This window comes from Botrytis byssoidea (genome assembly GCF_014898295.1).
Source record: "Botrytis byssoidea strain MUCL 94 chromosome Unknown BBYS_051, whole genome shotgun sequence".
Lineage (NCBI taxonomy): Eukaryota > Fungi > Ascomycota > Leotiomycetes > Helotiales > Sclerotiniaceae > Botrytis > Botrytis byssoidea.
This window is the reverse complement of record NW_024065892.1, coordinates 65705-89513: the sequence shown is the minus strand read 5'-3', so window position 1 is coordinate 89513 and position 23809 is coordinate 65705. Positions and strand designations below refer to the sequence as shown.

The window sequence follows — 23809 nt, the reverse complement described above, 5'->3', positions numbered from 1 at the left end:
TAACCCTAACCCTAACCCTAACCCTAACCCTAACCCTAACCCTAACCCTAACCCTAACCCTAACCCTAACCCTAACCCTAACCCTAACCCTAACTTTAACTTTATCTTTATCTTTATATTCAAATCTTTGAAATTAGAATAAAATTTATTGAAATAAAAATAAAAGGTGAATAAAATAAAACTAAAGAATAACTTAAAGAAATTGAAATATTTGATATAATTATAGGAATTATAAAAAGATTTAAATCCTTTATTTCTGATTTTATCTTTTTCAAAACTATTTAGAATATTTAAATAAAATTTATTTAGATACATTACTTTTTCCAAACTTAAATATAAAAGAATTTCTAAATTCGAAAAAATAATATTGAAATAGAATTTGAATATAGAGTTTTCTTTTTTATTATAAAATTCAGAATTGGATTTTAGATTATTAATATTAAATTTTTAAATATATTTAATATATTTAATATACTTTTGAAATAGAATAAGATTTTCTTTATTAATTTTAATAAAATCAATCTTGTTTTCAATATTCTTTAATTTAAAATCAAAACTATTTTTCTAATTCTTTTTAATGAAATTCAAATTAAAAAAAAAAAATAATAAATCATTATCTAACTCATTATTATCTTTATCAATATTATTTTAAATTAAATTAGAATTTTTATTTAAAAGATTTTTTTCCTTTATTTGAACTTCAAAAAAGAAACAATTTAAAAATAATTTTTGTTTTAAAATAGATTTAATAAAATCAAAATATTAGAGTAAAGGAATATTATTATAATTGAAATAAAAATATTATTTAAGATTTGTTTAATTAAATTTAATAATATTATAAAAGAAATATTGAAATAAGGATTTAATTAATAATTTAAAAAAAAGAATTAAAGAAAATTTGGATTTGAATAAATGAATTAAATGAAGATTGTAATTAATTAATTTAATACTTAAAGAATTATATATATTATAAGCTTTTTGAATTACTTTTTTCTTATAAATAAAGATTAAATTAAAAAGATATTTATTTTACAAATAATTTTTCAAATTTTGAATACAAATTTAATAAATATTATAAAAAATAAATTAAAATACAAAATAATAAAAAAGAAATAATATTTCATTAATTTCTTAAAAAATCAATTTAGCCTTGAAATCCCTAGAGTTTTTGAAATCACTAAATAATTTATTAATATCAAATTCGAAAGAATTAAATAAAAAAAGAGAGATTTGATAATTAGTTATTTTTAATAATATTGATTCAAAAAGATAATAAATTTGACAAATTAAAGAATGGAAAATTAAAAGATTAAAAATTGGAAAATTGAAGAATTAAAGATTTAAAAGATTTTCAAAGAATTTGATATAAAATTAAATTCTAAAGAATTCTAAATAAAATAAAAGCTTTAATATAAATAAATTTAATTATTTATTATTTATTATTATAATAATAATTTTAAGAAATCATTACAAAAATATCAAAACTTTAAGGAATTTCGAATTATTTTATAGAATTATAAGATTTATTTCAATGTGATATAAATCTTCAATTAATAAAATTAATTCAATTCTGATTTCAGAAAATTAAATTCATTGATTTTCTATATTAAAATTGATTAAAAGTTTCGAAAACTATTAATATTTGTTGGAATTTGGGATAATAATATAAAAGCGTGTTTTTTGCCTATTATTATTTCCTTATTAATTTAGACCATCATTAATAGTGTTACACCAAAAAAATCCTTAGAATTAATAGTTCGATAATATATTCCTTAATTATTAGAGTTTTTATAAAAGTATTATAACAATTATAGAGGAGTATTAATGAAGTAGATATTATAATATTATAAAATATTAATAAAATTTAAAGAAAAAATTTGATTAATAAGACTAATAAACCAATTAATACTTTTATAATAAAATTAAAATCTTAGGATAATTTATATTTATTATAATTTTTATTTAGGATTCTTTCTATATATTGTTGTAAATTATAATATTAGATTTAAAAATCTGGAAATATATTAATTAATTTTTATATTTTTAATGAATATAGAATAAATATTTTGAATAATAATTAATTATATTCGAAATAATTCTAATTAGAAAACTGGGTTAAGTGATTTTTATTAATTTTTAAAATTAATTTCTGCTTTTATAATTAAAATTAATAATACTTTTATATAATTAAATACTAAATATCAGATTTCTATATTTTTAATATACATAAAATAAATATTTTAAATAATAATTAATTATATTCAAAATAATTCTAATCAAAAAATTGAATTAAATAATCTTTATTAATTTTTAAGGTTAATTTAAATTAATTATAACTTTATTTAATATTAATTTCTGATTTTGAAATTAAAAATAATAATTGTTTAGAATATATAAATATTATTCATTAAATTTCTATATTTCTAATAAATATAGAATAAGTTTTTTAAATAATAATTAATTATATTCGAAATAATTTTAATTGAAAAAAATAATATAACAATTGATAATATCTAATTTTTTGCTAAATTAGATTTATAATATTACAAATCCTATTTTTAATTAATTATAACTTTTATTATAATATTTTAATAAAGAAATAATTATTATTATTCGATTTATCAAATTAATACAAATTGAATAATATCAAAAAAAGCAAAATATTTTTTTTAATCTTAATCTAACCTTAACCCTATATCTGGTCTTCATTTGAAATAAGATTTATTATTAAAATTGTTTTTTTATAACAAAAATCATAATAATTTCGATTTTTCTAGAAATATAATAAAAATATTTGAATAAAAATTAGATTTCTGAATATCTTATCTTTTCTTATTTTTCAATATATATTTTTCTTAATCAAAATAATAATTCATTATTAAAATACAAATATTGAAAAAAGGTTAATTTAGATCTATTTTGAAGCGGTGCACTCAGTGATATAGTGCACTCAATGTTAAACCACGTTAGTGTTTTCTATGTTTATAAATAAGATCGATTTAAATCGAATCTTATAGAATCATTTTAAATAATAAAAAGAAATTATAACGGATCAAATTTAATCAATTTAATAATCTTTCATATGCTTCTATTTGATCCATTCTATTCTATTTCATTATAAATTAATTTGATAAGAGATATTATTATATAACTAACTATATGATAATATAATTTTACAAAATCATATAATACATATATTGATTAGTAAGATATTAATAAGTGATTTAGTGAACTTATTATGAATTTTCACAACAACATAAAAGGATAATGATACAATATGAACTCTTCTGTCTATGCAAATCCCTTAACAATGACAGGAGAGAATACTTTGCTCAACTTCTCCAAGTGCTTCTCCTCTTCGGCTGATAAGACACGAGCATCATCACTAGTCCTCTCCGCGCGAATAATCAATCCCTTTGGATAGAAGTACTCAAAGGTAGTATCTTTCCAATCCCACATGGCACACTTCTCGCGGAAGAAGTATGGGCGCCCATTTTTGTAAACAAGTTCATGCTTCTCTCGAAGATCCACGGCATGTTCAGTGCGGAACTGTCCGGATGCCGTTACGAGAACACATGTATGCCATGGAGTCTTGGAGAAAGAGTCTTCCTGGGGGATGAGTGGGAAAGACAACTTTGTAAGCCCAGTGGAGCGGTGGATTGAAAGGCGGACGTAGTTGGGCATCTGGCTCTCGATTACTGCGGCAAATGCCTACATTGTTTCCAACGCGTAAGCCTTGAAACAATGATTCACTCACAGTAGGAGTCTCATTGGAATTGAACTCACCTTGCCTCTGGTAATCATGTCAAGTGCTACACGTTTCACTCTGCGCCTGTACTCTTGGCCGCTCACAGGCCTCTTCACTTCTTCGCCAGCATTATCAGTCGATATCTTTGTGTTGTATCTATGGATGAGTTAGCGGAATTCCGATGCTTTGCAAATCAATTGGGCATTGTAAATACTGTAAGTCCTTCGTCAAGAAAATTATATAACCGCAATATGTCGAATTGGCATCCTGATTTTGAAGCAACTCATCACGGGCATCAAATCCTGCTGGCAAGTATCGCTCCATGAGCTGCTTTCGGCATTCATCTACCAAGCTAAGATACTCGCTTTTCGAGACCGTAGCTTTGTCGTTCAGTCCAAGGAGATCCATTATGCGGGTGAATCTAATATTCGTAAACCCCTTTTGAACGGCCATTTCTCGAAGAGCAGCCCCATACTCGAAGACTTCTTCGTCTTCAATTCCTACAAGATCTGCGGAATTTGTCAGTAATTTCATAAGCAGCTTGAAAGACGTTTTGAACTTACCACTATACACAAGCCCATCTGAGGTAATAGTTACTTCAGCACCATGCTCATAGATTTCACCAATATCGTTGCATAGTTGGTTGAGTCGGGCTAAGGCAAGTTCCTCTCCAAAGTCTGGCAACTTGCCGAGGACCTTGTCGACTTTGTTCACGCTCTTCCATGGAAAGGCAGGGAGCACCATCCTGATTGGTTCACCATCCGCGACGTGCTTCTGTACAATCGGGTCGAACTTGTTCATTCCGAGCCATAGACTGCCTGAGGGATCGGGCTCGTTCTTCCCGTAGCTCTGGATGATGCGCAGAATCTTTCTTGGCAAAGTTTCGGTTGATATTGAAGGATCCAGTGTATAGTCAGGAGCAGGAGCCAGTGCATTGACAGGAGCAGGGGCTACAGGAAGCATTCCTTGTAATTTTTGTTTCAATACAGGCTTGGTTGTAGCAGTATTGCTCAAAGGTACGTCGTCGCCAAATTTGATAGAAATCTCGAATTTGGCGACGCTCTCATCGTTACGTGACTTTTTGTCGTTTGTGATGTCGACGAGCTTGACTCCGAAGACCTTGGAGGAAATGATGGCCATTTTGAAGAACACAAAGTTTTATATAGTGTTGGAGGAGTGGAAGTGTTTTGTAAGAGAGTTAGAACTGATTTGATTCATTAGATGTTGAGAGTCTCTTTTGGAATTTGGGGATTCCAAGTGGTTTCTATAGGAAAAATTTACGTGGCAAAATCAATTTGAGTTTGCGACTGAATGACCCGAGGCCCTAAAAAAGGAAGGTCCAGGGATAAATGCTATATATCTTCAATCCCGCATTGGTAAGTCGTTAGTTGTTCGCGTAAAATCTCCACAAAATAATCGACCCCTTTTTTTATGAGACAGCGGTAAGTCCGGAAGCTAGAAAACTTACCGCTCAAAAATTTAACCTAATTATATCCTTGTTTGTCCGAATCACTCCGATATGCAGCAGGGTGCAAAAGGTTTGAACGTCTCCTAGTTCTAAATACCTTATTTGTTCACATATGCTGGCTGCTATAAACTCTATTGTACTTGAAACAAAGAACGGATAGACGTTCGTTATTCTTCGCTTTAAAATTTTCAAGCTATTTTATTGTATTCTCGTCGAAAATATACTTGATTCTATACTTGGTTACATTGGTACAAGGAGGCTCATGACTATCATCGAAAAAAATGAACAGCGTCAACCAGCAAAAAGTCACAGAAAGCCCTCCAGTGATGTCTGTAATCGAACAAACTACAGCAGAAGGAGTAGTCGAACCTCCTCCCGAGGGTGGATGTTTGGCTTGGACTCAGGTAGCTATGGGACATTTGGTGATATTCAACTCTATGGGTTATGTATCCTCGTAAGTTATACCTGCTAGGCACTCTGTACTCCAAATCCTTTTTTGTTTTTGAATGGCTTGCGTATTTGGCAATTGAAATTCACCTGTTTGGCATCAATCTGCAAGTCCCATCTGAGTACAACTGACGAGTCTTATAGCTTCGGACTATTCCAACAATACTATGCCCTTACTCTCAATCGACCCGTATCAGATATTTCTTGGATAGGGTCCCTACAACTGTGTCTGTTACTCTTCATTGGCGCGTTTTCTGGCCGAGCGCTGGATAGAGGTTACTTCAAGACCTTGATCTCCATTGGGTGTGGCCTACAAGTGATTGGTACCTTTTCAACCTCATTCGCGACCAAATACTGGCAACTTCTGCTTGCGCAGGGTATATGCACAGGATTTGGACATGGACTTTTGTTCTGTCCAATGATCTCGCTCATATCCACCTATTTTTCTAAGCGCAGGTCAATTGCCATTGGCATTGCCGCATGCGGAAGTGCCACGGGAGGACTGGTTTTCCCCGCCATAGCTTATTCTTGCTTAGAACACATAGGATTTCCATGGACAGTACGGATCATGGGATTCGTCATGTTGGCAAACAATTGCTTCGTTATTCTGTTGACAAAAACTAGAATTGCCCCAAAGGCTTCTGGACCTTGGGTAGACTTGAGCGCGTTCAGAGAACTTCCGTATACTCTGTACTCCATTGGTCTCTTTCTTACTCTTTGGGGTGTATATTTTGCATATTACTATGTAAGTACACTTTTGTCTAATAGGTTTAACAAGCTCATTTTCTACTCAGGTCAGCATTTTCAGTCGCGATATCTTACTTGTATCTACTCGGCAATCTACGACTGTTCTTCTTGTCATAAATGGAGTAGGTGTTTTTGGCCGTATCATTCCCGGTTTGGTCGCGGATCGATGGTTTGGGTCACTATATTGCTTGGTTATTGCCTCTTTCATCTCTGGCTTACTTCTCTTCTGTTGGATTGCTATTCATGGTTTTCCTGGACTGATGACTTGGGTTGTGTTTTACGGCCTTTTTGCGAATGCTGTACAGGCCCTCTTTCCGGCTGCTTCTAGCACTCTTACAACAAAATTGGAGATGATGGGTACACGACTCGGAATGGTGTTTGCAGTTATCAGCATTGCGTGCTTGACGGGCCCCCCTATTGCCGGTGCCTTGATTTCGGCAAACAATGGCAGTTTTCTGTATGCTCAGATTTTTGGGGGATGTTCAATGTTAATTGGAAGCATGGTAATGATTGGCTCAATTGCTGCGAAAAGGGTATCAGAGAGAAAGTGATTATCTATAGTTCATATGATGATTAATCTCACTTCTTGTGTTCGCGAGATGACTTGTCAGGTTGCAGGGACTGTTCACTTACATAATATTGCACGGAAAACAGTGTCCTCTAGTACCTGGATGGGAGTGTCCGCTACAGAGAGTCACCTTCTTTGGTACTAAAATTACACGGCAAGGTTTTTTGAGCTTTTGTTTCCTACCCTGCGCCTTGCGCAGATCATATACGAAATAAGTCGAATACCCCACTTTCGGGCCACCCCTGTTTTGGGCTACCTCAAAAATTTATATTATATAATATTAAAACATTAATTATTCAATAATTGTTTAGTATTATAATAAATACGTAAAGATACATTTTCATTATCATTATTAGAATATTCTATAACATGGTTTATCATCGAGTAGATCATATTATCAAATAGATTACTCAACTTATATACAAAATTCGTTTATATGTAATTGTATACTTTCTTTATTTATTAATAGAATTTTTAAAAAATTGAATATATAAAAATTAATTATAAATAAATTATAAAAATCTAATTTCTTTTTTGAAAACTTGAATTAATATAGAAATTATTATAGAAATAGTTTTTTTATAATAGAAATCATAATATTTTCAATCTTTTATTAAATATAATAAAAATATTTATATGAAAACTATATCTCTAAGAAACTAAATTTTTATTATTTCTTTAAATCCTTTTATTTTTCAAAAATAGTAATTATTTATCAAAATAAGAATACTTAAAAAAAGCTAATTTTGATGTATTTTCAAATGATCCATTTGATGATATAATTTACTCAATGATAAACCATGTTATCTATTTTATAATCTTTTATTTTGATTTACATTTTTCTAATATTTTTGATTTGTAGAAAACTTCGAACTTAGATTAGTTTTTATTCTATATTTTTTTAAGAAAAATCATTTTAATTAGTATTCTATTTGCTTTATTCGATATTTAAATTATATAAATTTAAAATCTTTAATATCAGATCTCTTAGTAATTTTCCTAAAAAACTAATAACATATATGTCGGGACAGGGATCATGTGACCGCACTAGCGCTTACGCTAGTGCCTCGGCACTTAAGTATAGACGTATCGTAGCCCTAGCTTTAAGAACCTCAAGCAATATTACAACAGTGTGAACCATAGTACTATATTGTCTTCACCATCCCTATAGTGTTACCAACAATATATAAATATTTATCTTTTCGCTTCGAATTATTATATACATATATCTCCCTAAATTACTAGCTTTTTCAGATATTTTAAAAATTATAAATTATAAATTCCTTATTCCATTAATATACAAAATCATTATCAAAATCTAAATTCTAATTTATAATTTCTTTATTACTATTCTCAAACAATAATTTAAATATAATAAACTTAATACAATTTATAGACTATAAACCTAAAGCTTTTTATTCAATTAATATATTATATTTATTAAAATATCTATTCATACCTTTTAATAGTATATAAGGAAATTGATTCTCTCAATTAATTTAGAATTCAATAAAAAAGCTAATTTATTACAATAATACTTATATATTCTTTTAAAAAATAAAAATATAAATAAATCAAAAGTTTATAAAACATATAATATATATAATAATAGAAATAAAAAATATAACTATATTATACTTAAAACATTTATATATAAATTTAATAATTTTATAACTTTCATATCCATTTATTATAAAAAGCCTAAACTTATCCAGTAAAAAAACTATTTAAAAAATAAGAATTCTTTTAAATCATTCTAAACTAATATCGTTCATAATCCACTCATTTTTTATAATAATAAACTCCTACTCTATATAAAATATCAAATCCATTAAAAATTACTACTATTATATTAACTTTCTCTTATAAAATAAAATAAAAATAAAAGTTATACTTACAATTAAAATACATTCTATAAATAAGATTCAGATTTGAAAATTAAACTCTTTTTTCCAAATAAAACAATATTTAGAGTTTTCTAAAATTAATTCATTCAATCCCTAACTTTCTTATATCTTTATTTTATTTATATTATTTTGATTTTTTAAACTTAATATAATAAATTGATAATATATTTAATTTTAGAAATTAGTTTTTGATAATATTAATAATTATATCTTTAATATATACTAAATTAGTTTTAATTAATTTTTTAATTCTAATCTTTGACTTTTTTAAAGAAAATTCTATATCTATTATTTTCTAAATATAAAATCATTTTTTTTAATATTAAAAAGGTATTTTTCAATTTCACAAACTGAATAATATATAGAATTAATATCCAAAAACTCTTAAATTAATATTCAATCTACTAATTGTTTTTTTTATATTGAAATTATCTTTTATATATTCTGTATACTCTTTTAATAAAATAAATAGTTTTTTATATAATTTTGAAAAATAACTTTTGAAATTTCAAAATCTAAAGCACCTTTCTACATTAAATATTCATTTATTATTATATATAAAACCATATTAATATTGTTTTTTATATATAATTTGTATATAATATAATTAATAATAATATCAAATTTTTAAATTAATTAATAAAAGTATTATAAAATTATTAAAGAATAAATAAAAAAAGTATCTTCTTGCAATAAGCTTTTTTGAGATGACTCAAAAGAGGGGTGGCCCGAAGGTGAGGTATTCGACTTACACCTTTGTACTCTAGGGTCCATCAGGTCGCCGAAATTTTGGAATTTGGTCTTGGCTTCGTGAACTCGTTTTGTGAAAGTGCAAGTACGAAACAAATGTTACAAATATAAAACCGAGAAAATCAAGTGCCATTTTTACAAAGTCACGAAACCCAGATATCTTAGATCTAGCACTATCGTATAAACTATTGAAAAAACCTAGCTTCTAGAGCAAAATGAATGTCACGGGTTCATACCTCCTGCCGGCAGCACCTTTGGCGTGTACGCGTCAGGCATCCACATCGTATTCGAGGTTGAATGAGGTAAGTAACGTAAAACCGACCAAAAACCGATCATACTTTTCCTCATTTTAGAAGCTTTAGTCAATTATATTATTACGCTACTTGAAAGATCTAGGAACGTTCTCGTATTCAATTTATTTGGACTCGTTTAGTCAAACTACCAAACCCTATTTAATAAACTATAAATAGTAGAGGTATTATAAAAGTTATATTTTAATCAAAATTATTAAGTTAGATTGAATTTCGGTCTGGAATGCTTATTTTAGATTTGTTTAGAATTTATAAAAATCTTTAAAAATCTTTTAATATTATAGATGAATTAAAATTGAGTTAAGAGTAAGAAAAAGCTGTATATTGAGTTGACTTAGTAAGGGAGTGTATTGAGTTCAATAGTATTATAATTTATGTCTATTCCCTTCGTATAAAGGGGGCATTGCTAAGCTATATACGCGTTCTACCCCACTTATATACAAAGTGCGTGAGTGGGGGAGAACGTAACATGTTCTCAGTCACGTGTTCCAACACTTTGAATGTTGAATTTTGAGGGGAGCAAGTCTATACCTACTTCAATCATTCGAAACAATAATAAAATCTCTAAAAACAAAAAAAAATTTACTAGAAGTAGGGTTTTTATTAATTACTCTTCTATCGTTCTTATTTTTATAGACCTCCTGCCAGTAGGACTTTTCTCTCCTTTCAGAATATTATATGTCCTCTCTAGTACTCATTAGACCTCACGCCGTGAAAATAAGGTCTAATATAAAGAAATATTCAGCTCTATTTCTAACGATAATTTTAAAGACTAAAAAACAACTTTATAGAACAAAACCTATTAAGTAGTTTTAAATCTCGTATCGACTTTCTATAGTATATAGAGTCCTTTTATGAAAGAATTGTATAAAAACAAAATTCTCTCGATAGTAAATTAAGGATTTTTTAAGTTTAAAATAACTTTGCAGATGAATTTCAGGGCTCAGTAATAAAGAATATGCTAAGAGAATGAGTAAAAGATTATATAACAGTATATTATAATCTAATCAAAGCTAATCTTATATTCTAATTAATTCAGAATATGTTTAGTTCTTTGCAATCCATTTAGGATTAATAATGATAATGATAAATTTCTTTTCATTCATATTTTATATTAGGTTATGGATTGTAGGCTTACCGTAAGTCAAGTCGAGAATGCTTAGATTTAAGATTTACTATTATTAACTCTCTAATATACATTTAGGCCCCGATCTTTAACACTCCAGGTGCCACGTAATTACTTCCGAGAGCACTAAAAACCTTAATAGCAATCGACATTTGCAGAGATATATAAGATATCGTCTTTTTTCTTAACGTTGTAAGTTAAGTTTAATAACATGTCACCAAAAACCTTAATCAAAATCGACCCTTACGGAGACATATAAGACATGGGTTTATACTTTGTTCTCAGTGTTTTAGATTAAGTTCAACAATGTGTCACTCAAAACCTTAATCAAAATCGACCCTTACGGAGACATATAAGACATGGGTTTATACTTTGTTCTCAGTGTTTTAGATTAAGTTCAACAATGTGTCACTCAAAACCCTAATCAAAATCGACCTTTACGGAGACATATGAGATATCGGTTTATACTTTGTTCTTGAAGTTTTAAATTAAGTTCAAGAATGTGTCACTAAAAACCTTAATAAAAGTCGGCTTTTGCGGAGGAATTCCAAGCATATACAGTGTAGAGCAAAAGGACGCAAGGAGCATGACGCAGCTCTCTACCCTGGATGGGCTGGAACACGTTCCAACCCCATAAACTGTTTTTGTATTAAAATCCAAGCACATCAGCCTTGTTTTGGAATGAGTTCCTCTGAGTTATCACATCTCTAAATCCTTCATTTCGACAAAATGGCTACACAGTCATCGGCCGCAGCTGTTCGGCTGCAATGTCGCTCAGAAAAGCATACTGAAAACACTGTTGGTCTAGCACCAGGCTACGTTCAATGTATGCCTCAAAAGTCCTTTTTTTATTACTCAGTTTTCTGAAATAGCGTTAACATAACCAGGTAACCTTATGGTCCTCCCTATTGAGTATGCCGCCGACTTCATCTCGCTGTGCGAGCGCAACCCAGTTCCCTTCGCTTTGTTGGCGACCTCGCGCACCACAGGTGACCCGCATACGCTTTCAGACACTAGGTTAATTAAAGCGGGTGCTGAATCTGGGGCCGGCGATTCTGCAGTGCCTTTATTGGATCTCCGCACCGATCTCCCGAGATACAACGTATACTCCTGTGGGTCTCTCATTGACACCCCGAACAACGTGAAGGATTATTGGACCGAGTCCCACACGGCGTTTATCATGGGTTGTAGCTTCAGTTTTGATTCTGCACTTGTCGCCGCGGGGCTTCCGCCTCGGCACGTTGAAGCTGGTTGCAACGTTACTATGTTTGTCTTTCCACTAAAACTATTTCTAATTTTCTTGAGTTTTGTCTCAAAAATTTCTATCCTTATGTTGCTTCCAAAAGCTAATTCTTATTTCAGGTACACAACTACTTACAAGCTGCACCCTGCAGGTATCTTTACTGAAGGGACAATGGTAGTGAGCATGCGTCCGTACAAGGAATCAGACATACCACGAGTACGTGCTATCACAGGCCGTTTTAGTCGAACCCATGGGGAACCAGTAGACTGGGGCTGGGACGCACTGGAACGACTTGGCATCAAGAATCTAGAAAAGCCGGATTTTGGAGATGTTGTCGGGGTGCGACGGGAGGAAGGGGAAGTCCCCGTATTCTGGGTAAGTGGCTTAACCCTGTCAGCTGTACGTTACGTGTGGGGTCATACTAAGTATTCTTTAGGGGTGCGGGGCGACTCCTTCGCTAGTTATTAAGTTGGCGGGAGACAAAATTGAAGGCCATGTAATTACGCATATCCCTGGGTTTTCTCTACTCGTAGACATGAAGGATGACGAAGTCTAAGGGCTAGTTTGGATATACAAATCCATACTAAATCCACTGGATATTCCGTGTTTTTTGAAAGCAGGTTTTGAATTTATATTTAAACATCAAATTGCAGATTTGATGTTTAAATATAATTAAATAATAAAAAATGAATTACAATAATTATATATAATAATGGGGAGAATGAGATTATACTCTTATTTCTAATAATTCAAGAATAGATTAATTTTTTTAATTAATATATATCCAAATTGATTTTTCTATAAATTAAGTTATTAAATTTATATTTAATAAATAAACAAATAATAAGATAGATTTAAAATAATTGAAATATTTCAATAAATATATTAAAAATTGAAAACGAGTAAATATCAAATATTGATATTAAGTAAATATAAAAATTATAAATCAAAAGCTTTTTAAATATATTATAAAAAGAATAATATTATGTATTTAGATTTATTATTATATTCAAATTATTTAATTCAATTATTCAATAAAAACTATTTTTATAATCTGAAATACTTATATAGTAATCAAATTAATGAATTTATTAAGATATATATCAATTATATTTTGAAAATTAAATTCTTTATAGTTTTTAAAACTATATATAAAAAATCAATTATCTTTTAGAATATATATTAGGATTTTGAGAAACAGATTTAATTCTATTTAATTCTAAAATTATATTCTTGAAATTGAATATTCAAATTTGTATAACTATCTATTCTCTTCTCTTTTAATTTAAATTAATAAATTTCTCAAATCCTTTATAATTCAATTGAAGTTTTTTTTACTTAATATTAATTTAATTTTGAATAATTTATTATCAATTAAGCTTTTTTATATCTATATTTGAAATTATATTAATTTTAGTTAAAGGTATAAAGAAATTAATTTATGAAAATATACTTTTGAATATAGAGATTTATATATTTTGGAAAATAAATGAAATATTGAATAAATATTAATATAAAAAAAAAACTTAAACATATTAAGAAACAATATTTATTAAATAAAAACTTTTAATATATTATTTTAATAAAAGATTAATATTTGGATTTAATATAATAAATATCAAAAAAAAAGATTTCTAATAGAAAAGTATTTTCTAATCGATATTATAATAAATATGAAAAAATTAGATATAATATAAGAACTTATTAAAATAATATAATAGATTTTATATTATTATAATTATTATAATTTTAATTAATTGACTTAATAATTATTGAATAATATGAGTTTGAAAATTGAATTAAGATGAAAGTAATCTACATATTGATATAACTCGCGCACTAATAAAACACGTTAATTTTTTGATTGAAAACTAGTATTTTACAATCTACAACTGTAGATAGACAATCCACTTTATTTATTCTAATATATAAACCAAAGTATTGAATAACCATAAACGCCATATTAGATGTAACTTTAATAATAATATATATCTATATCGTATTCTTTTGAAAAATTGGCTGTTAGCTAGTAAGGATTATTAATTTAAGGTTGTTTCTGGGCCAATTGGCTTTGCTTTTAAATAGAGTCAAGCACCTCAAAATAGAGTTTTCAATAAAAATATTAGGCATTTGATAAATAAACCGTTGAAGAAACACATCAGATTAATCCGGGGTTACCACAACCCTAACCCACGAATAACTCAAACAATAAATCCTTGCTAGCTTATGAACGATCTCCGTACGGTATATGGCGGCTCGTATCAGGGTTCAATAGTCAGGAATGTGCTGGAAATACGCTTGCCATAGGTTGAACTGGGTCCTTGGATTTAAGGTTCACTGCGGCCCGAAAGCATACAGCTCCGGCGCTAGATAGGCCATGTCGACCTTGATGGGTCAATGGGATCCCCGCTTCTTTCAATTCCACTATATTAAATGGAGATTTTCAAAAATCGGGCAATTGAATGGCTCGTTCATATATTGAAGCCCTACTGCTTTCGGCACAAAGTTCAATGATTTATGTCACTTTCAAGAACTAAGGAGCTTCCCGCCTCACCCCAGTGGCTTAAGCCTATTGAGGCAGGAGCTGCATACTTTCCGGCAGCACGAGTAACTTCCTATTACACATTAGCAAGCTTCCGATCCTTGGTAGCTCCGGGATCCATCCAAATGACAAATTGTGTCCTGAGGTGACAATTCGGAGTATCCGAATCGCTTACACCAAGAGGCTTTACGTCCGAGGTGTTCTGTGTTACGATTGCCCGTACAGGATATTTTATTTTACGGGGGCGGTCTTGGCGCCCCTTGCAGTTGTTCTCACTATACGGTGTGTACAGTGAAAGTCATGTGCATATTTAACCGTGGACGTTGGTTATGGGAGTATACTAGCAATCAGCAACTTCTTCAACAATTTCTCACTCCGGACATCCAGCCCAAAATTCTTCAAACTCAGCATGGCGTCATCCCCGAAGCGTCTCACAGGCGACAAGCCTGCTATCGATGCCTTCATTGACAAATTCGAGGTGCGTTGAGTCAGCCCCAGCTACTATCACCAACTCCCTCAAGCATCGCTGATTATCCCTCAGATCTTTTTGTTCGACTGCGATGGTATGCTATATCCTTCTAATATTCGAGCGATATACTGAAGTTGCAGTAGGTGTATTATGGTCGGGGGATCACCTCTTCCCCGGCACTGTGGAGACGTTGGAGTTATTGAGAGCAAAAGGTATCGATTTCTCCGATTTGCGGCATAGGTTGGTCCTGAATTTCTATAGGCAAGAAGACTGTGTTTGTAACGAATAACTCAACGAAATCTCGAGCCGATTACCAGAAGAAGTTCACTGCGCTGGGTATCTCAAGTAATATCGACGAAATATTCGCATCCGCATACTCCTCAGCGATATACATAGCCCGAATTCTGAAACTGCCGGCCCCAAAGAACAAGGTTTTTGTGATCGGTGAAGCAGGTATTGAAACGGAGCTGAGAGCAGAAGGCATTGAGTTCATTGGTGGAACGGATCCAGCATATCGACGAGATATCACACCAGAAGATTACAAAGATATCGCAGATGAATCTATGTTGGATCCAAATGTCGGAGTTGTCCTTGCAGGCCTGGATTTCCACATAAACTACCTAAAGCTCTCTCTCGGTTATCAATATCTCGCTCGAGGCGCAAAGTTCTTGGTGACGAATACAGATAGTATACTTCCATCCAATCACACTTTCTTCCCTGGTGCTGGATCAATATCAATTCCTCTCATCAATATGACTGGTCAGACACCTATAGTTCTTGGAAAACCAAGTCAAGCAATGATGGACTCGATAAAAAGCAAATTTCAATTTGACCACAAGACTGCTTGTATGGTGGGAGACCGATTAGATACAGATATTAAGTTCGGTCTTGAGGGCAAGCTTGGCGGTACTCTTGCAGTATTGACAGGAGTTATGAAGAAAGAACATTGGGAGGCTGAAGAGGCACCAGTTATCCCCCACTATTATGTGGATAAGCTTAGTGACTTGCGCGCTTGATCTCTGTTCGATCGCCCTTTTACACTTGTAGCTACAAATCTCGTGGTCATATGAACATGATTATGAGTTGATCGGGTGAAAACCGATATGCATCTGCTGCAGCCCTGGAAGGGCACCCATTCGGATTCCTGGTGCAGCGTAGATGTAGAACATGAAGAATGATGAAGTGACAGGAACGATAGTTCCCTTGTTAAATGCTACTAGACCGTTAGATATGGAAGCCATTGCATGCTCTCGAACTCCCCAATGAATATATCGTCCGGAATAATCTCCATTAATGCCACACGAGGTCTTCAGACCTGGATGCTGGAAATCCACTTTTCCTTTCCACATCATGTTTACGGAAGGTGACAAATCAGCTGTTCCCACCATGAAACTTTTGATGTTCTCCGCGAGAGGGTTGCAAACTAGCCCAGATGACTTTCTCGATGGCGTTGGGCTAGTGGGAAAAGCCTGCTTTCGCAGGAACGAACTTCGCCCAATCATCCGTCAGCTTGCCTGCTACACGAAGCATGAATTCTTCGTATAGTACTGGGTGAGCAGTTGCATACGACTTTAGCAATTGATTCCAGTTGGTCTCGATCTGTCTCCCTCGCGGCTTCGAGTCCCGGAATAAAGCATAAACCTCGTCCGATACTTGGAAATGCTTTGTCTCATCCATACCGAACGTCCGCTTGATGTTTGCAACATCTTCCGCACCAAAAGCAGCCCCATGTGCTTTGGAGTCGCCGGCCGACTGACTGCCAATCCCGATGACCGTCCGAATGTTGATAAAAGTGGGTTTATCCTTGTTATTTCGTGCTGCCATAAGTGCTCGAACTATTGCCTCAATATCATAACTGCCATCGTGTACATCAATCACGTTCCATCCGCAGGCAATCATTTTAGCGTTGGTATCTTCGTTGTTGCAAAGATCCACAGACCCATCGCATGTCACCTGATTGTTGTCGTAAATCACTGCCAAATTATCCAGCCTCCAGTGACCAGCTAAAGAAATAGCCTCCAGCGCAACGCCCTCCTGTAGACAAGCATCGCCGATCATACACCAGGTCATGTTATCCACTATTGGGTAATTTTTTTTGTTGTATGTAGCTCCCAGATGTTTTGTAGCCATTGCTAGCCCAACTGCATTTGCAATTCCTTGACCCAGAGGTCCTGTGGTAACCTCGATCCCATCATGTTCGATTTCTGGATGTCCCGGGCAGATTGAGTCCGTTCTTGCGGAGTGGTAGGATTTGAGTTGTTCAAAAGTCATGTTCTTATATCCGACAAGATGTAGAAAAGTATATTGAAAGAGACATGTGTGACCTTCCAAAGTCAGTATAGAGAAGTGCTATGATCGTATGTTTCTCATCCCCTAAAATTTGGAAGCACTCAATAATCGGGATCGCTGCCTACCGTTGGAGAGAACGAATCGATCTCGATTGAAGAACTTTGGATCTCTGGCGTATACTTCATTACATATTTCCGCAAAGCGACTCCAATTGCTGCCATTCCCATAGCACTTCCAGGGTGGCCACCTTTGAAATTTCCACAGAGATCTGCGATGAGACATCTGAATGTGTTTAAAACACGGCTGTTTAGCTCAGCTCCTTCAAATTCGACATGGACAAGCTCGTCGGGGACTCCAGAGTTGGGAGAAAGCTGCATTTTGAAATCCGTAGGCGACTGCGTTTCGACGGCTGGGGGAGCATGTGATGGAAAATTTCGATCGGAGGAAGTCAGGTGTAGCGATTCCTACAGAGAATGGGTAGGCGAGAAACAAATATATAAACCTCATCTCAGCTCTTGTTGCCCGCTCATCGATATCGACCAAATCCCCTTGAGAGTGCTTATAATTGCCCCGATAGGCAAAACAGCTCGGTCAGCTATCTCTGAATGACCTCCTGCCATCAGCTCCCGGTTGGTACCCTCTACCTCGTTTTAACTCTGGCGTATCAAGGCTGGTATTGCTACAAAAAAGTGACTGGCGACGCTAGAGTTTAACCTAAAGCGGAAGTAAGACAAGGAAGAGCATTGTCCACCGAATGCTTCACTTTTCTGGGTGCTTACAGTTCCCTCTTCCGGAAGCTCTATGACAATCAGACTCTCGCATCGTCTCTAGCTCAATTTTATGAGCGTAAGAGGAAGTCGTAGCCGTTTTCAAGATGGACTTAACGGAAGTCTCTCTTGAAGTTATGGAGAATTGGCATTCAATAGCCGCTACGTGAGCCACAATCGAGTTATTTGAACGCATCTTCAAGAATGGAATTTCCTTGCCATACTTGCTTCACATCCGCGAAATCTTCTTTGCTTGGTCTTGAAATAAGATACATCTTCGTTTTACTCCTTCCGACTCATATCAAACTCTATAGCATTACTTCTTCAGGATGGGCAGCCTAGCTGAGCCAAATGTTCTCCCCTTGCCGGGTTTAAGGCCTACCAATTCTCTCTTCTCGCTTGCGGGGCGCACAATAGCCATAACGGGAGCAGGCAGAGGCTTATAGATTAACACTTGCAGCTGCTGTACTTGAGGCTGGCGGCCATGTAGCATGCATCGATATCCTTCCTTCACCATCTGAACTCGAATGGACATCTCTCCAAACCATGGCGAAATCCGCCAATCTCACCGTCTCATATCACCAATGCGATATCATTCTCGAAGATGAAATCTCAGCTACTCTAGATCTTATTGCAGATGCCGGCTCTAAGCTTGGTGCTCCGTTCCAAGGGACTATTGCCTGCGCCGGCATCCAGCAAAAAATACCGGCAGTGGAATATCCGGTTGATGGCTTCAGACGGGTCATGGATGTCAATGTAACCGGAACTTTCTTGACCGTCAAGCACTCGGCTAGAATCTTCATGGCCGAGGGGACGAAGGGGAGCATGATTATGATTGCATCTATGTCGGGCCAAGTCGCAAATAGGGTATGAGCTGCTCAATCAACGACCATAAAGGCATGCTAATCACGGTCTTGTAGGGTTTGACATGTCCTGCATACAACACTTCAAAGGCAGCTGTGCAACAGATGTGTAGATCTGTTGCTCAGGAATGGGGTGTTCATGGTATCAGGATAAACACTCTATCTCCAGGAGTAGGTTTTCTCTCCATCTTTCAAATTTATCTCTGACCATGCCTCAGTATATTAGGACAGCGATGACGGACGGGCTTCTTGCTGCTGAGCCAGAGGTGGAGAAGACATGGATGGCAGGTGCTTTGTTGGGTCGACTTGGGGTACCTGAGGATTTTAAGGCTCCCGCTGTGTTTTTACTTGCTGATGGTAGCTTATGGATGACCGGTGCAGATCTTCGAGTCGATGGGGGACATCAGTGTAGGCATTAGTATACTATAGTATTACGGTAATATGTATAAAACTTTTGATACAATAAATAATATATATTAGAAAATGAATATTCATTATTATAAATATTACTCAAAACGAACATTTATAAAGATATATAAAAAAAACTGAAATATAAAAATTTAATATTAAAATCAAAATTAATGTTAATAAAGTTCAAAAAATAATAAAATATTATTTAAAAAAATAATTTCTATCTTTCATTTATTCAAATTCTCAAATTCTATATTATCTTTTATTTACAAATCTAAATCTAATTATAATTTTTATTGTTTTAATAAAAATAATATAATATATATATATCTTTTGAAAGCATTCAACCTAATATGAGCGTATTATATAATCAAATCACATGATCGTCGCTTATAAGCTTACGAAAACAATCATAAATACGAAAACGATTATAAATCCGAAAACAGACTATGAAATAAAGAATAAGAAAAAGAGCTTTATTTCGAAAGAATAGCCGGATTAGGAAGAGATCTGCAAAAGATTAACGAAAGCGGAAAAGCTAGATTAGTAGGAAAAAGCATAAAATAAGACCTTTTCCCTATTGAATATAAAATAAGAAATTGAATATCGATATACAGATTCTTTAATATCACGTGTTACACTGCTTATATAATCCATCTTAGTTGTTAAATCGAACTAGCTTTTATATAATACTACTAGCCTATACCCTACGATAATTTTAAACATTCTATTTTTTCAATAATCGTAATTTGAAATTTATTTTATTTTATAATAATAATAATCTTTACAAAAAAGAATAAATATTCAATAAAAATAGATATAACGTGTTTTATTATCATGTGGGCCATATCATCTTGTGGGCCACTTTCACCCCAATTCATATCTTTAAATCTATATTATTCAATAACAATTGAATTAATTGATTAAAATTATTAAAAATCTAATAATCTAGGATCTATTATATCGTTTTAATAAGTTCTTAAGTTATAATCTAACTTTCTATATTTATTATAATATTAACTAGAAAATACTTTCCTATTAGAATTCTTTTCTTTTTAATGTTTGTTATATCAAATCTAAATATCAACCTTTTATTGAAATAATATATTAAAAGTCTTTTATTTAATAAATATTTTTCCTTGATATAATTAAGTTTTTTTCGCATATTAATACTTATTTAATATTTTATTTACTATTTGAAATATATGAATCTTTATATTCAAAAGTATATTCTTATAAGCTAATCTCTTTATATCTTTAATTAAAATTAATACAATCTCAAATATAAATATAAAGGAGTTTGATTAATAACAAATTATTCAAGATTTTATTAATATTGATTGAAAAAGAGCTTCAATTAGATTATAAGGGATTTAAGAGATTTATTGATTTAGATTGAAAAAGGGAAAAAAGGGAATAAATATACAAATTCGAATATCTAATTTCGAAAATACAGTTTTAGAATTAAATAAAATTAAACCTATTTTTTAAAACTTTGATTTTATATTCTAAGAAATAATTGATTCTTTATATACAATTTTAAAAACTATAAAAAATTCAACCTTTAAAATATAATTGATATATGCCTTAATAAATCCATTAATTTGAATACCATATAAACATTTTAGAATATTAAAACAATCTATATCAAATAATTGAGTTAAATGATTTGAATATATTAATAAATATAAATATACAATATTATTTTCTTTACAATATATTTAAAGAGCTCTTAATTTGTGGTTTTTATATTCATCTAATATCAATATTCAATATTTACCCTTTCTTCAATTCTTAATATACTTATTGAAATACTTTAATTATTTTAAATCTATTTCATTATTTGTCCATTTATTAGATATAGATTTAATAATCTAATTTATAGAAAAATCAATTTTAATATATTAATTAAAAAAATAAATCCATCCTTAAATTATTAGAAATAGAAATATAATTTCATTTTTTCTATTATTATATATAATCATTATAATTTATTTTTTATTATCTAATTATATTATCTTATTTCTACTATTTCATTTAATATTAATTACCATTATTCCAGAGTATATTATACCTATTATAAAGCCTATTTTATCAAAATTATAGAAATTATAATCAAAAATACCGTATTTTGCTTATATATTCAAAACTAATTGAAACTATTTTTTAATAAACTTAGAATCTTTATAAAGAATTCTTTGAAAGTTATAAACACAACTAAAATATATTTTTAATTCAATTCAATACTTTATAAATCAATACATTTAGAATTTTCTAATATACTTCACACCCTTCAATTTGAAAATATGATTTATTATATTTTCTATATTTTTAATTTTAAATAGAAACCCTCTATTATCTATATCAATTATATATTGAATAATCACTTTCTTTTTTAATTCTATAATCTTATGGGTTTTATATTAATATTCTATATAAAAAGTAAAATTGTCTATTTTATATTGAATTGTTATATACAGAATATTATATAGCTTAATAGCTTTTCGAATACTTAATTTTTTGTTTTTTTAAATAATTTTAATAGTTAAAATAATTTGTACTTTTTTATTAATTATTTCCATAATAGATTGTTAATAAATTGCATATTAAAGTAAAGAGATAATAATTAAGGTGAAAGTGGCCCACATAATGATATGGCCTACATGATGATAAAACACGTTATTAAAAATATTAAATAAATCAAATATTATTTTATTTAAATTATTATTATATAAAATTAAATTATTATTTACAAAAATCTTGAATATATTTAAAAAGAGAAATAATAAAATGTTTTATATATTTATTTATTAAATAATAAAATACATTTTTAATTTATAAATATATAATTAATATATAATTAATATATTTAAGAAGATTTTTTTAAATATTAATTAAAATAAATCTTTGAAATTTAATTTATAATATTTTTTTTCAAAATCATTCAATATTATTCTTTCATTTTTTGATCTGTAATAAATAAAATTTCTTTTAAGATTCTTTAAAATATAATTATTTTTGGAAGGGATTTAGTATAATAATAATAATATAATATAATAATCTATTGATAAAAAAATAATATTTTTTGAGTTTTGTTTATTTATTATTAATATAAGGATCCAAAAATAGATTATTTATATAAATAATCTAAATATAATTAAATATAAATAAAATGAATAGATAAAGAGATATAGAGTAAAAAAATATATATCATATCTTTTTTTTTTCAAAATATTATAACAAAAACTCTATTATAAAAAGTATTTTTTCAAAAATATCATTATTATTTTTTATAAACTTTATTATATTTTTTAAAATATCTAAAAAATAATAAATATCTTATAATTAATTAAAATCGTTATTTATCAATTCAAATTGTAATATTTGTTTATTATATCTTTCTTTTTCTAATATTTATAATTAAGTTTTGAAATCAAATCAATATCATATATAAAAGCTTTAAAATTATAATTTAAATCAAAAGTTTAATCTTCAAATATAAAACCTTCAAATAAAAATGTTTTTACAGAAAAATTGATATTATATATATTACATTGCATTCTATTCTATTTTGAATTTTATTTGATATTGTTTTTATTATTGAGATTTAATAAATACATAAAAATATTAATAAAATTAAGAATAAAATATAAAATAAAAAGAATAAAATCTATGATTTAAAAAATAAATATACAAAATATTATTATTTAATATATTATTTATTATTAAAAATTCTAATTTATTTGTAATTTCCTATTCATTAATTTTATTGAATAAAAGTTTTATAAGATTTTGTTAGAGTAGATACTAGTAATAAATCAATTAGGTGAAATGTAGTATCAAGACTTTTTATTAATTCTTCTAAATTTATAAAAACTATACAATTTATATATATATACAGGCTTTTTTTAATATATAATAAACCTAAGGGCTTACTATTACATACCTAATAAAATTCTTTAATCTATAACTATAACAAAATTCCCTTTTTTTACACTTCATATCCCAAAAAGTATTTTATTTTTTTAATCAGATTACTTTAATAATATATAATTACATTATATTATACCTATATTATATTATATTCCTAAAAGGAAATTTCTATACCTTTATATATTATAAATAATAAAAATATAAATAAAACAATTTTTAT

General features: G+C 30.1%; 6 protein-coding genes across 6 annotated transcripts; 4 read left to right on the top strand and 2 right to left on the bottom strand.

Moving 5' to 3' along the window:
• Window positions 1-3304: 3304 nt before the first annotated feature.
• EAE97_012125 (uncharacterized protein) lies at window positions 3305-4888 on the bottom strand (the record flags this gene model as incomplete). Its single annotated transcript, XM_038882639.1, has 5 exons — window positions 3305-3362; window positions 3458-3711; window positions 3787-3904; window positions 3963-4257; window positions 4312-4888. The coding sequence occupies 5 exons, from the start codon at window positions 4886-4888 to the stop codon at window positions 3305-3307; spliced, it is 1302 nt and encodes a 433-aa protein (XP_038726544.1).
• Window positions 4889-5497: 609 nt separating this feature from the next.
• Window positions 5498-6961, top strand: EAE97_012124 (uncharacterized protein; the record flags this gene model as incomplete). The annotated part of the gene is made up of 3 exons (XM_038882638.1): window positions 5498-5670; window positions 5808-6408; window positions 6458-6961. 3 exons carry the CDS (start codon window positions 5498-5500, stop codon window positions 6959-6961), a joined length of 1278 nt encoding a protein of 425 aa, XP_038726543.1.
• Window positions 6962-11801: 4840 nt separating this feature from the next.
• EAE97_012123 (uncharacterized protein) lies at window positions 11802-12871 on the top strand (the record flags this gene model as incomplete). The annotated part of the gene is made up of 4 exons (XM_038882637.1): window positions 11802-11898; window positions 11960-12338; window positions 12435-12690; window positions 12752-12871. The coding sequence occupies 4 exons, from the start codon at window positions 11802-11804 to the stop codon at window positions 12869-12871; spliced, it is 852 nt and encodes a 283-aa protein (XP_038726542.1).
• A 2133-nt stretch (window positions 12872-15004) lies between these two features.
• On the top strand, window positions 15005-16342 carry EAE97_012122 (uncharacterized protein; the record flags this gene model as incomplete). Its single annotated transcript, XM_038882636.1, has 4 exons — window positions 15005-15335; window positions 15399-15420; window positions 15470-15538; window positions 15588-16342. The coding sequence occupies exons 1-4, from the start codon at window positions 15267-15269 to the stop codon at window positions 16340-16342; spliced, it is 915 nt and encodes a 304-aa protein (XP_038726541.1). The 5' UTR covers window positions 15005-15266.
• A 60-nt stretch (window positions 16343-16402) lies between these two features.
• Window positions 16403-17992, bottom strand: EAE97_012121 (uncharacterized protein; the record flags this gene model as incomplete). The annotated part of the gene is made up of 3 exons (XM_038882635.1): window positions 16403-16781; window positions 16816-17650; window positions 17776-17992. The coding sequence occupies 3 exons, from the start codon at window positions 17990-17992 to the stop codon at window positions 16403-16405; spliced, it is 1431 nt and encodes a 476-aa protein (XP_038726540.1).
• Window positions 17993-18489: 497 nt separating this feature from the next.
• On the top strand, window positions 18490-19664 carry EAE97_012120 (uncharacterized protein; the record flags this gene model as incomplete). The annotated part of the gene is made up of 4 exons (XM_038882634.1): window positions 18490-18548; window positions 18829-19249; window positions 19303-19416; window positions 19464-19664. 4 exons carry the CDS (start codon window positions 18490-18492, stop codon window positions 19662-19664), a joined length of 795 nt encoding a protein of 264 aa, XP_038726539.1.
• Between the last annotated feature and the right edge of the window lie 4145 nt (window positions 19665-23809).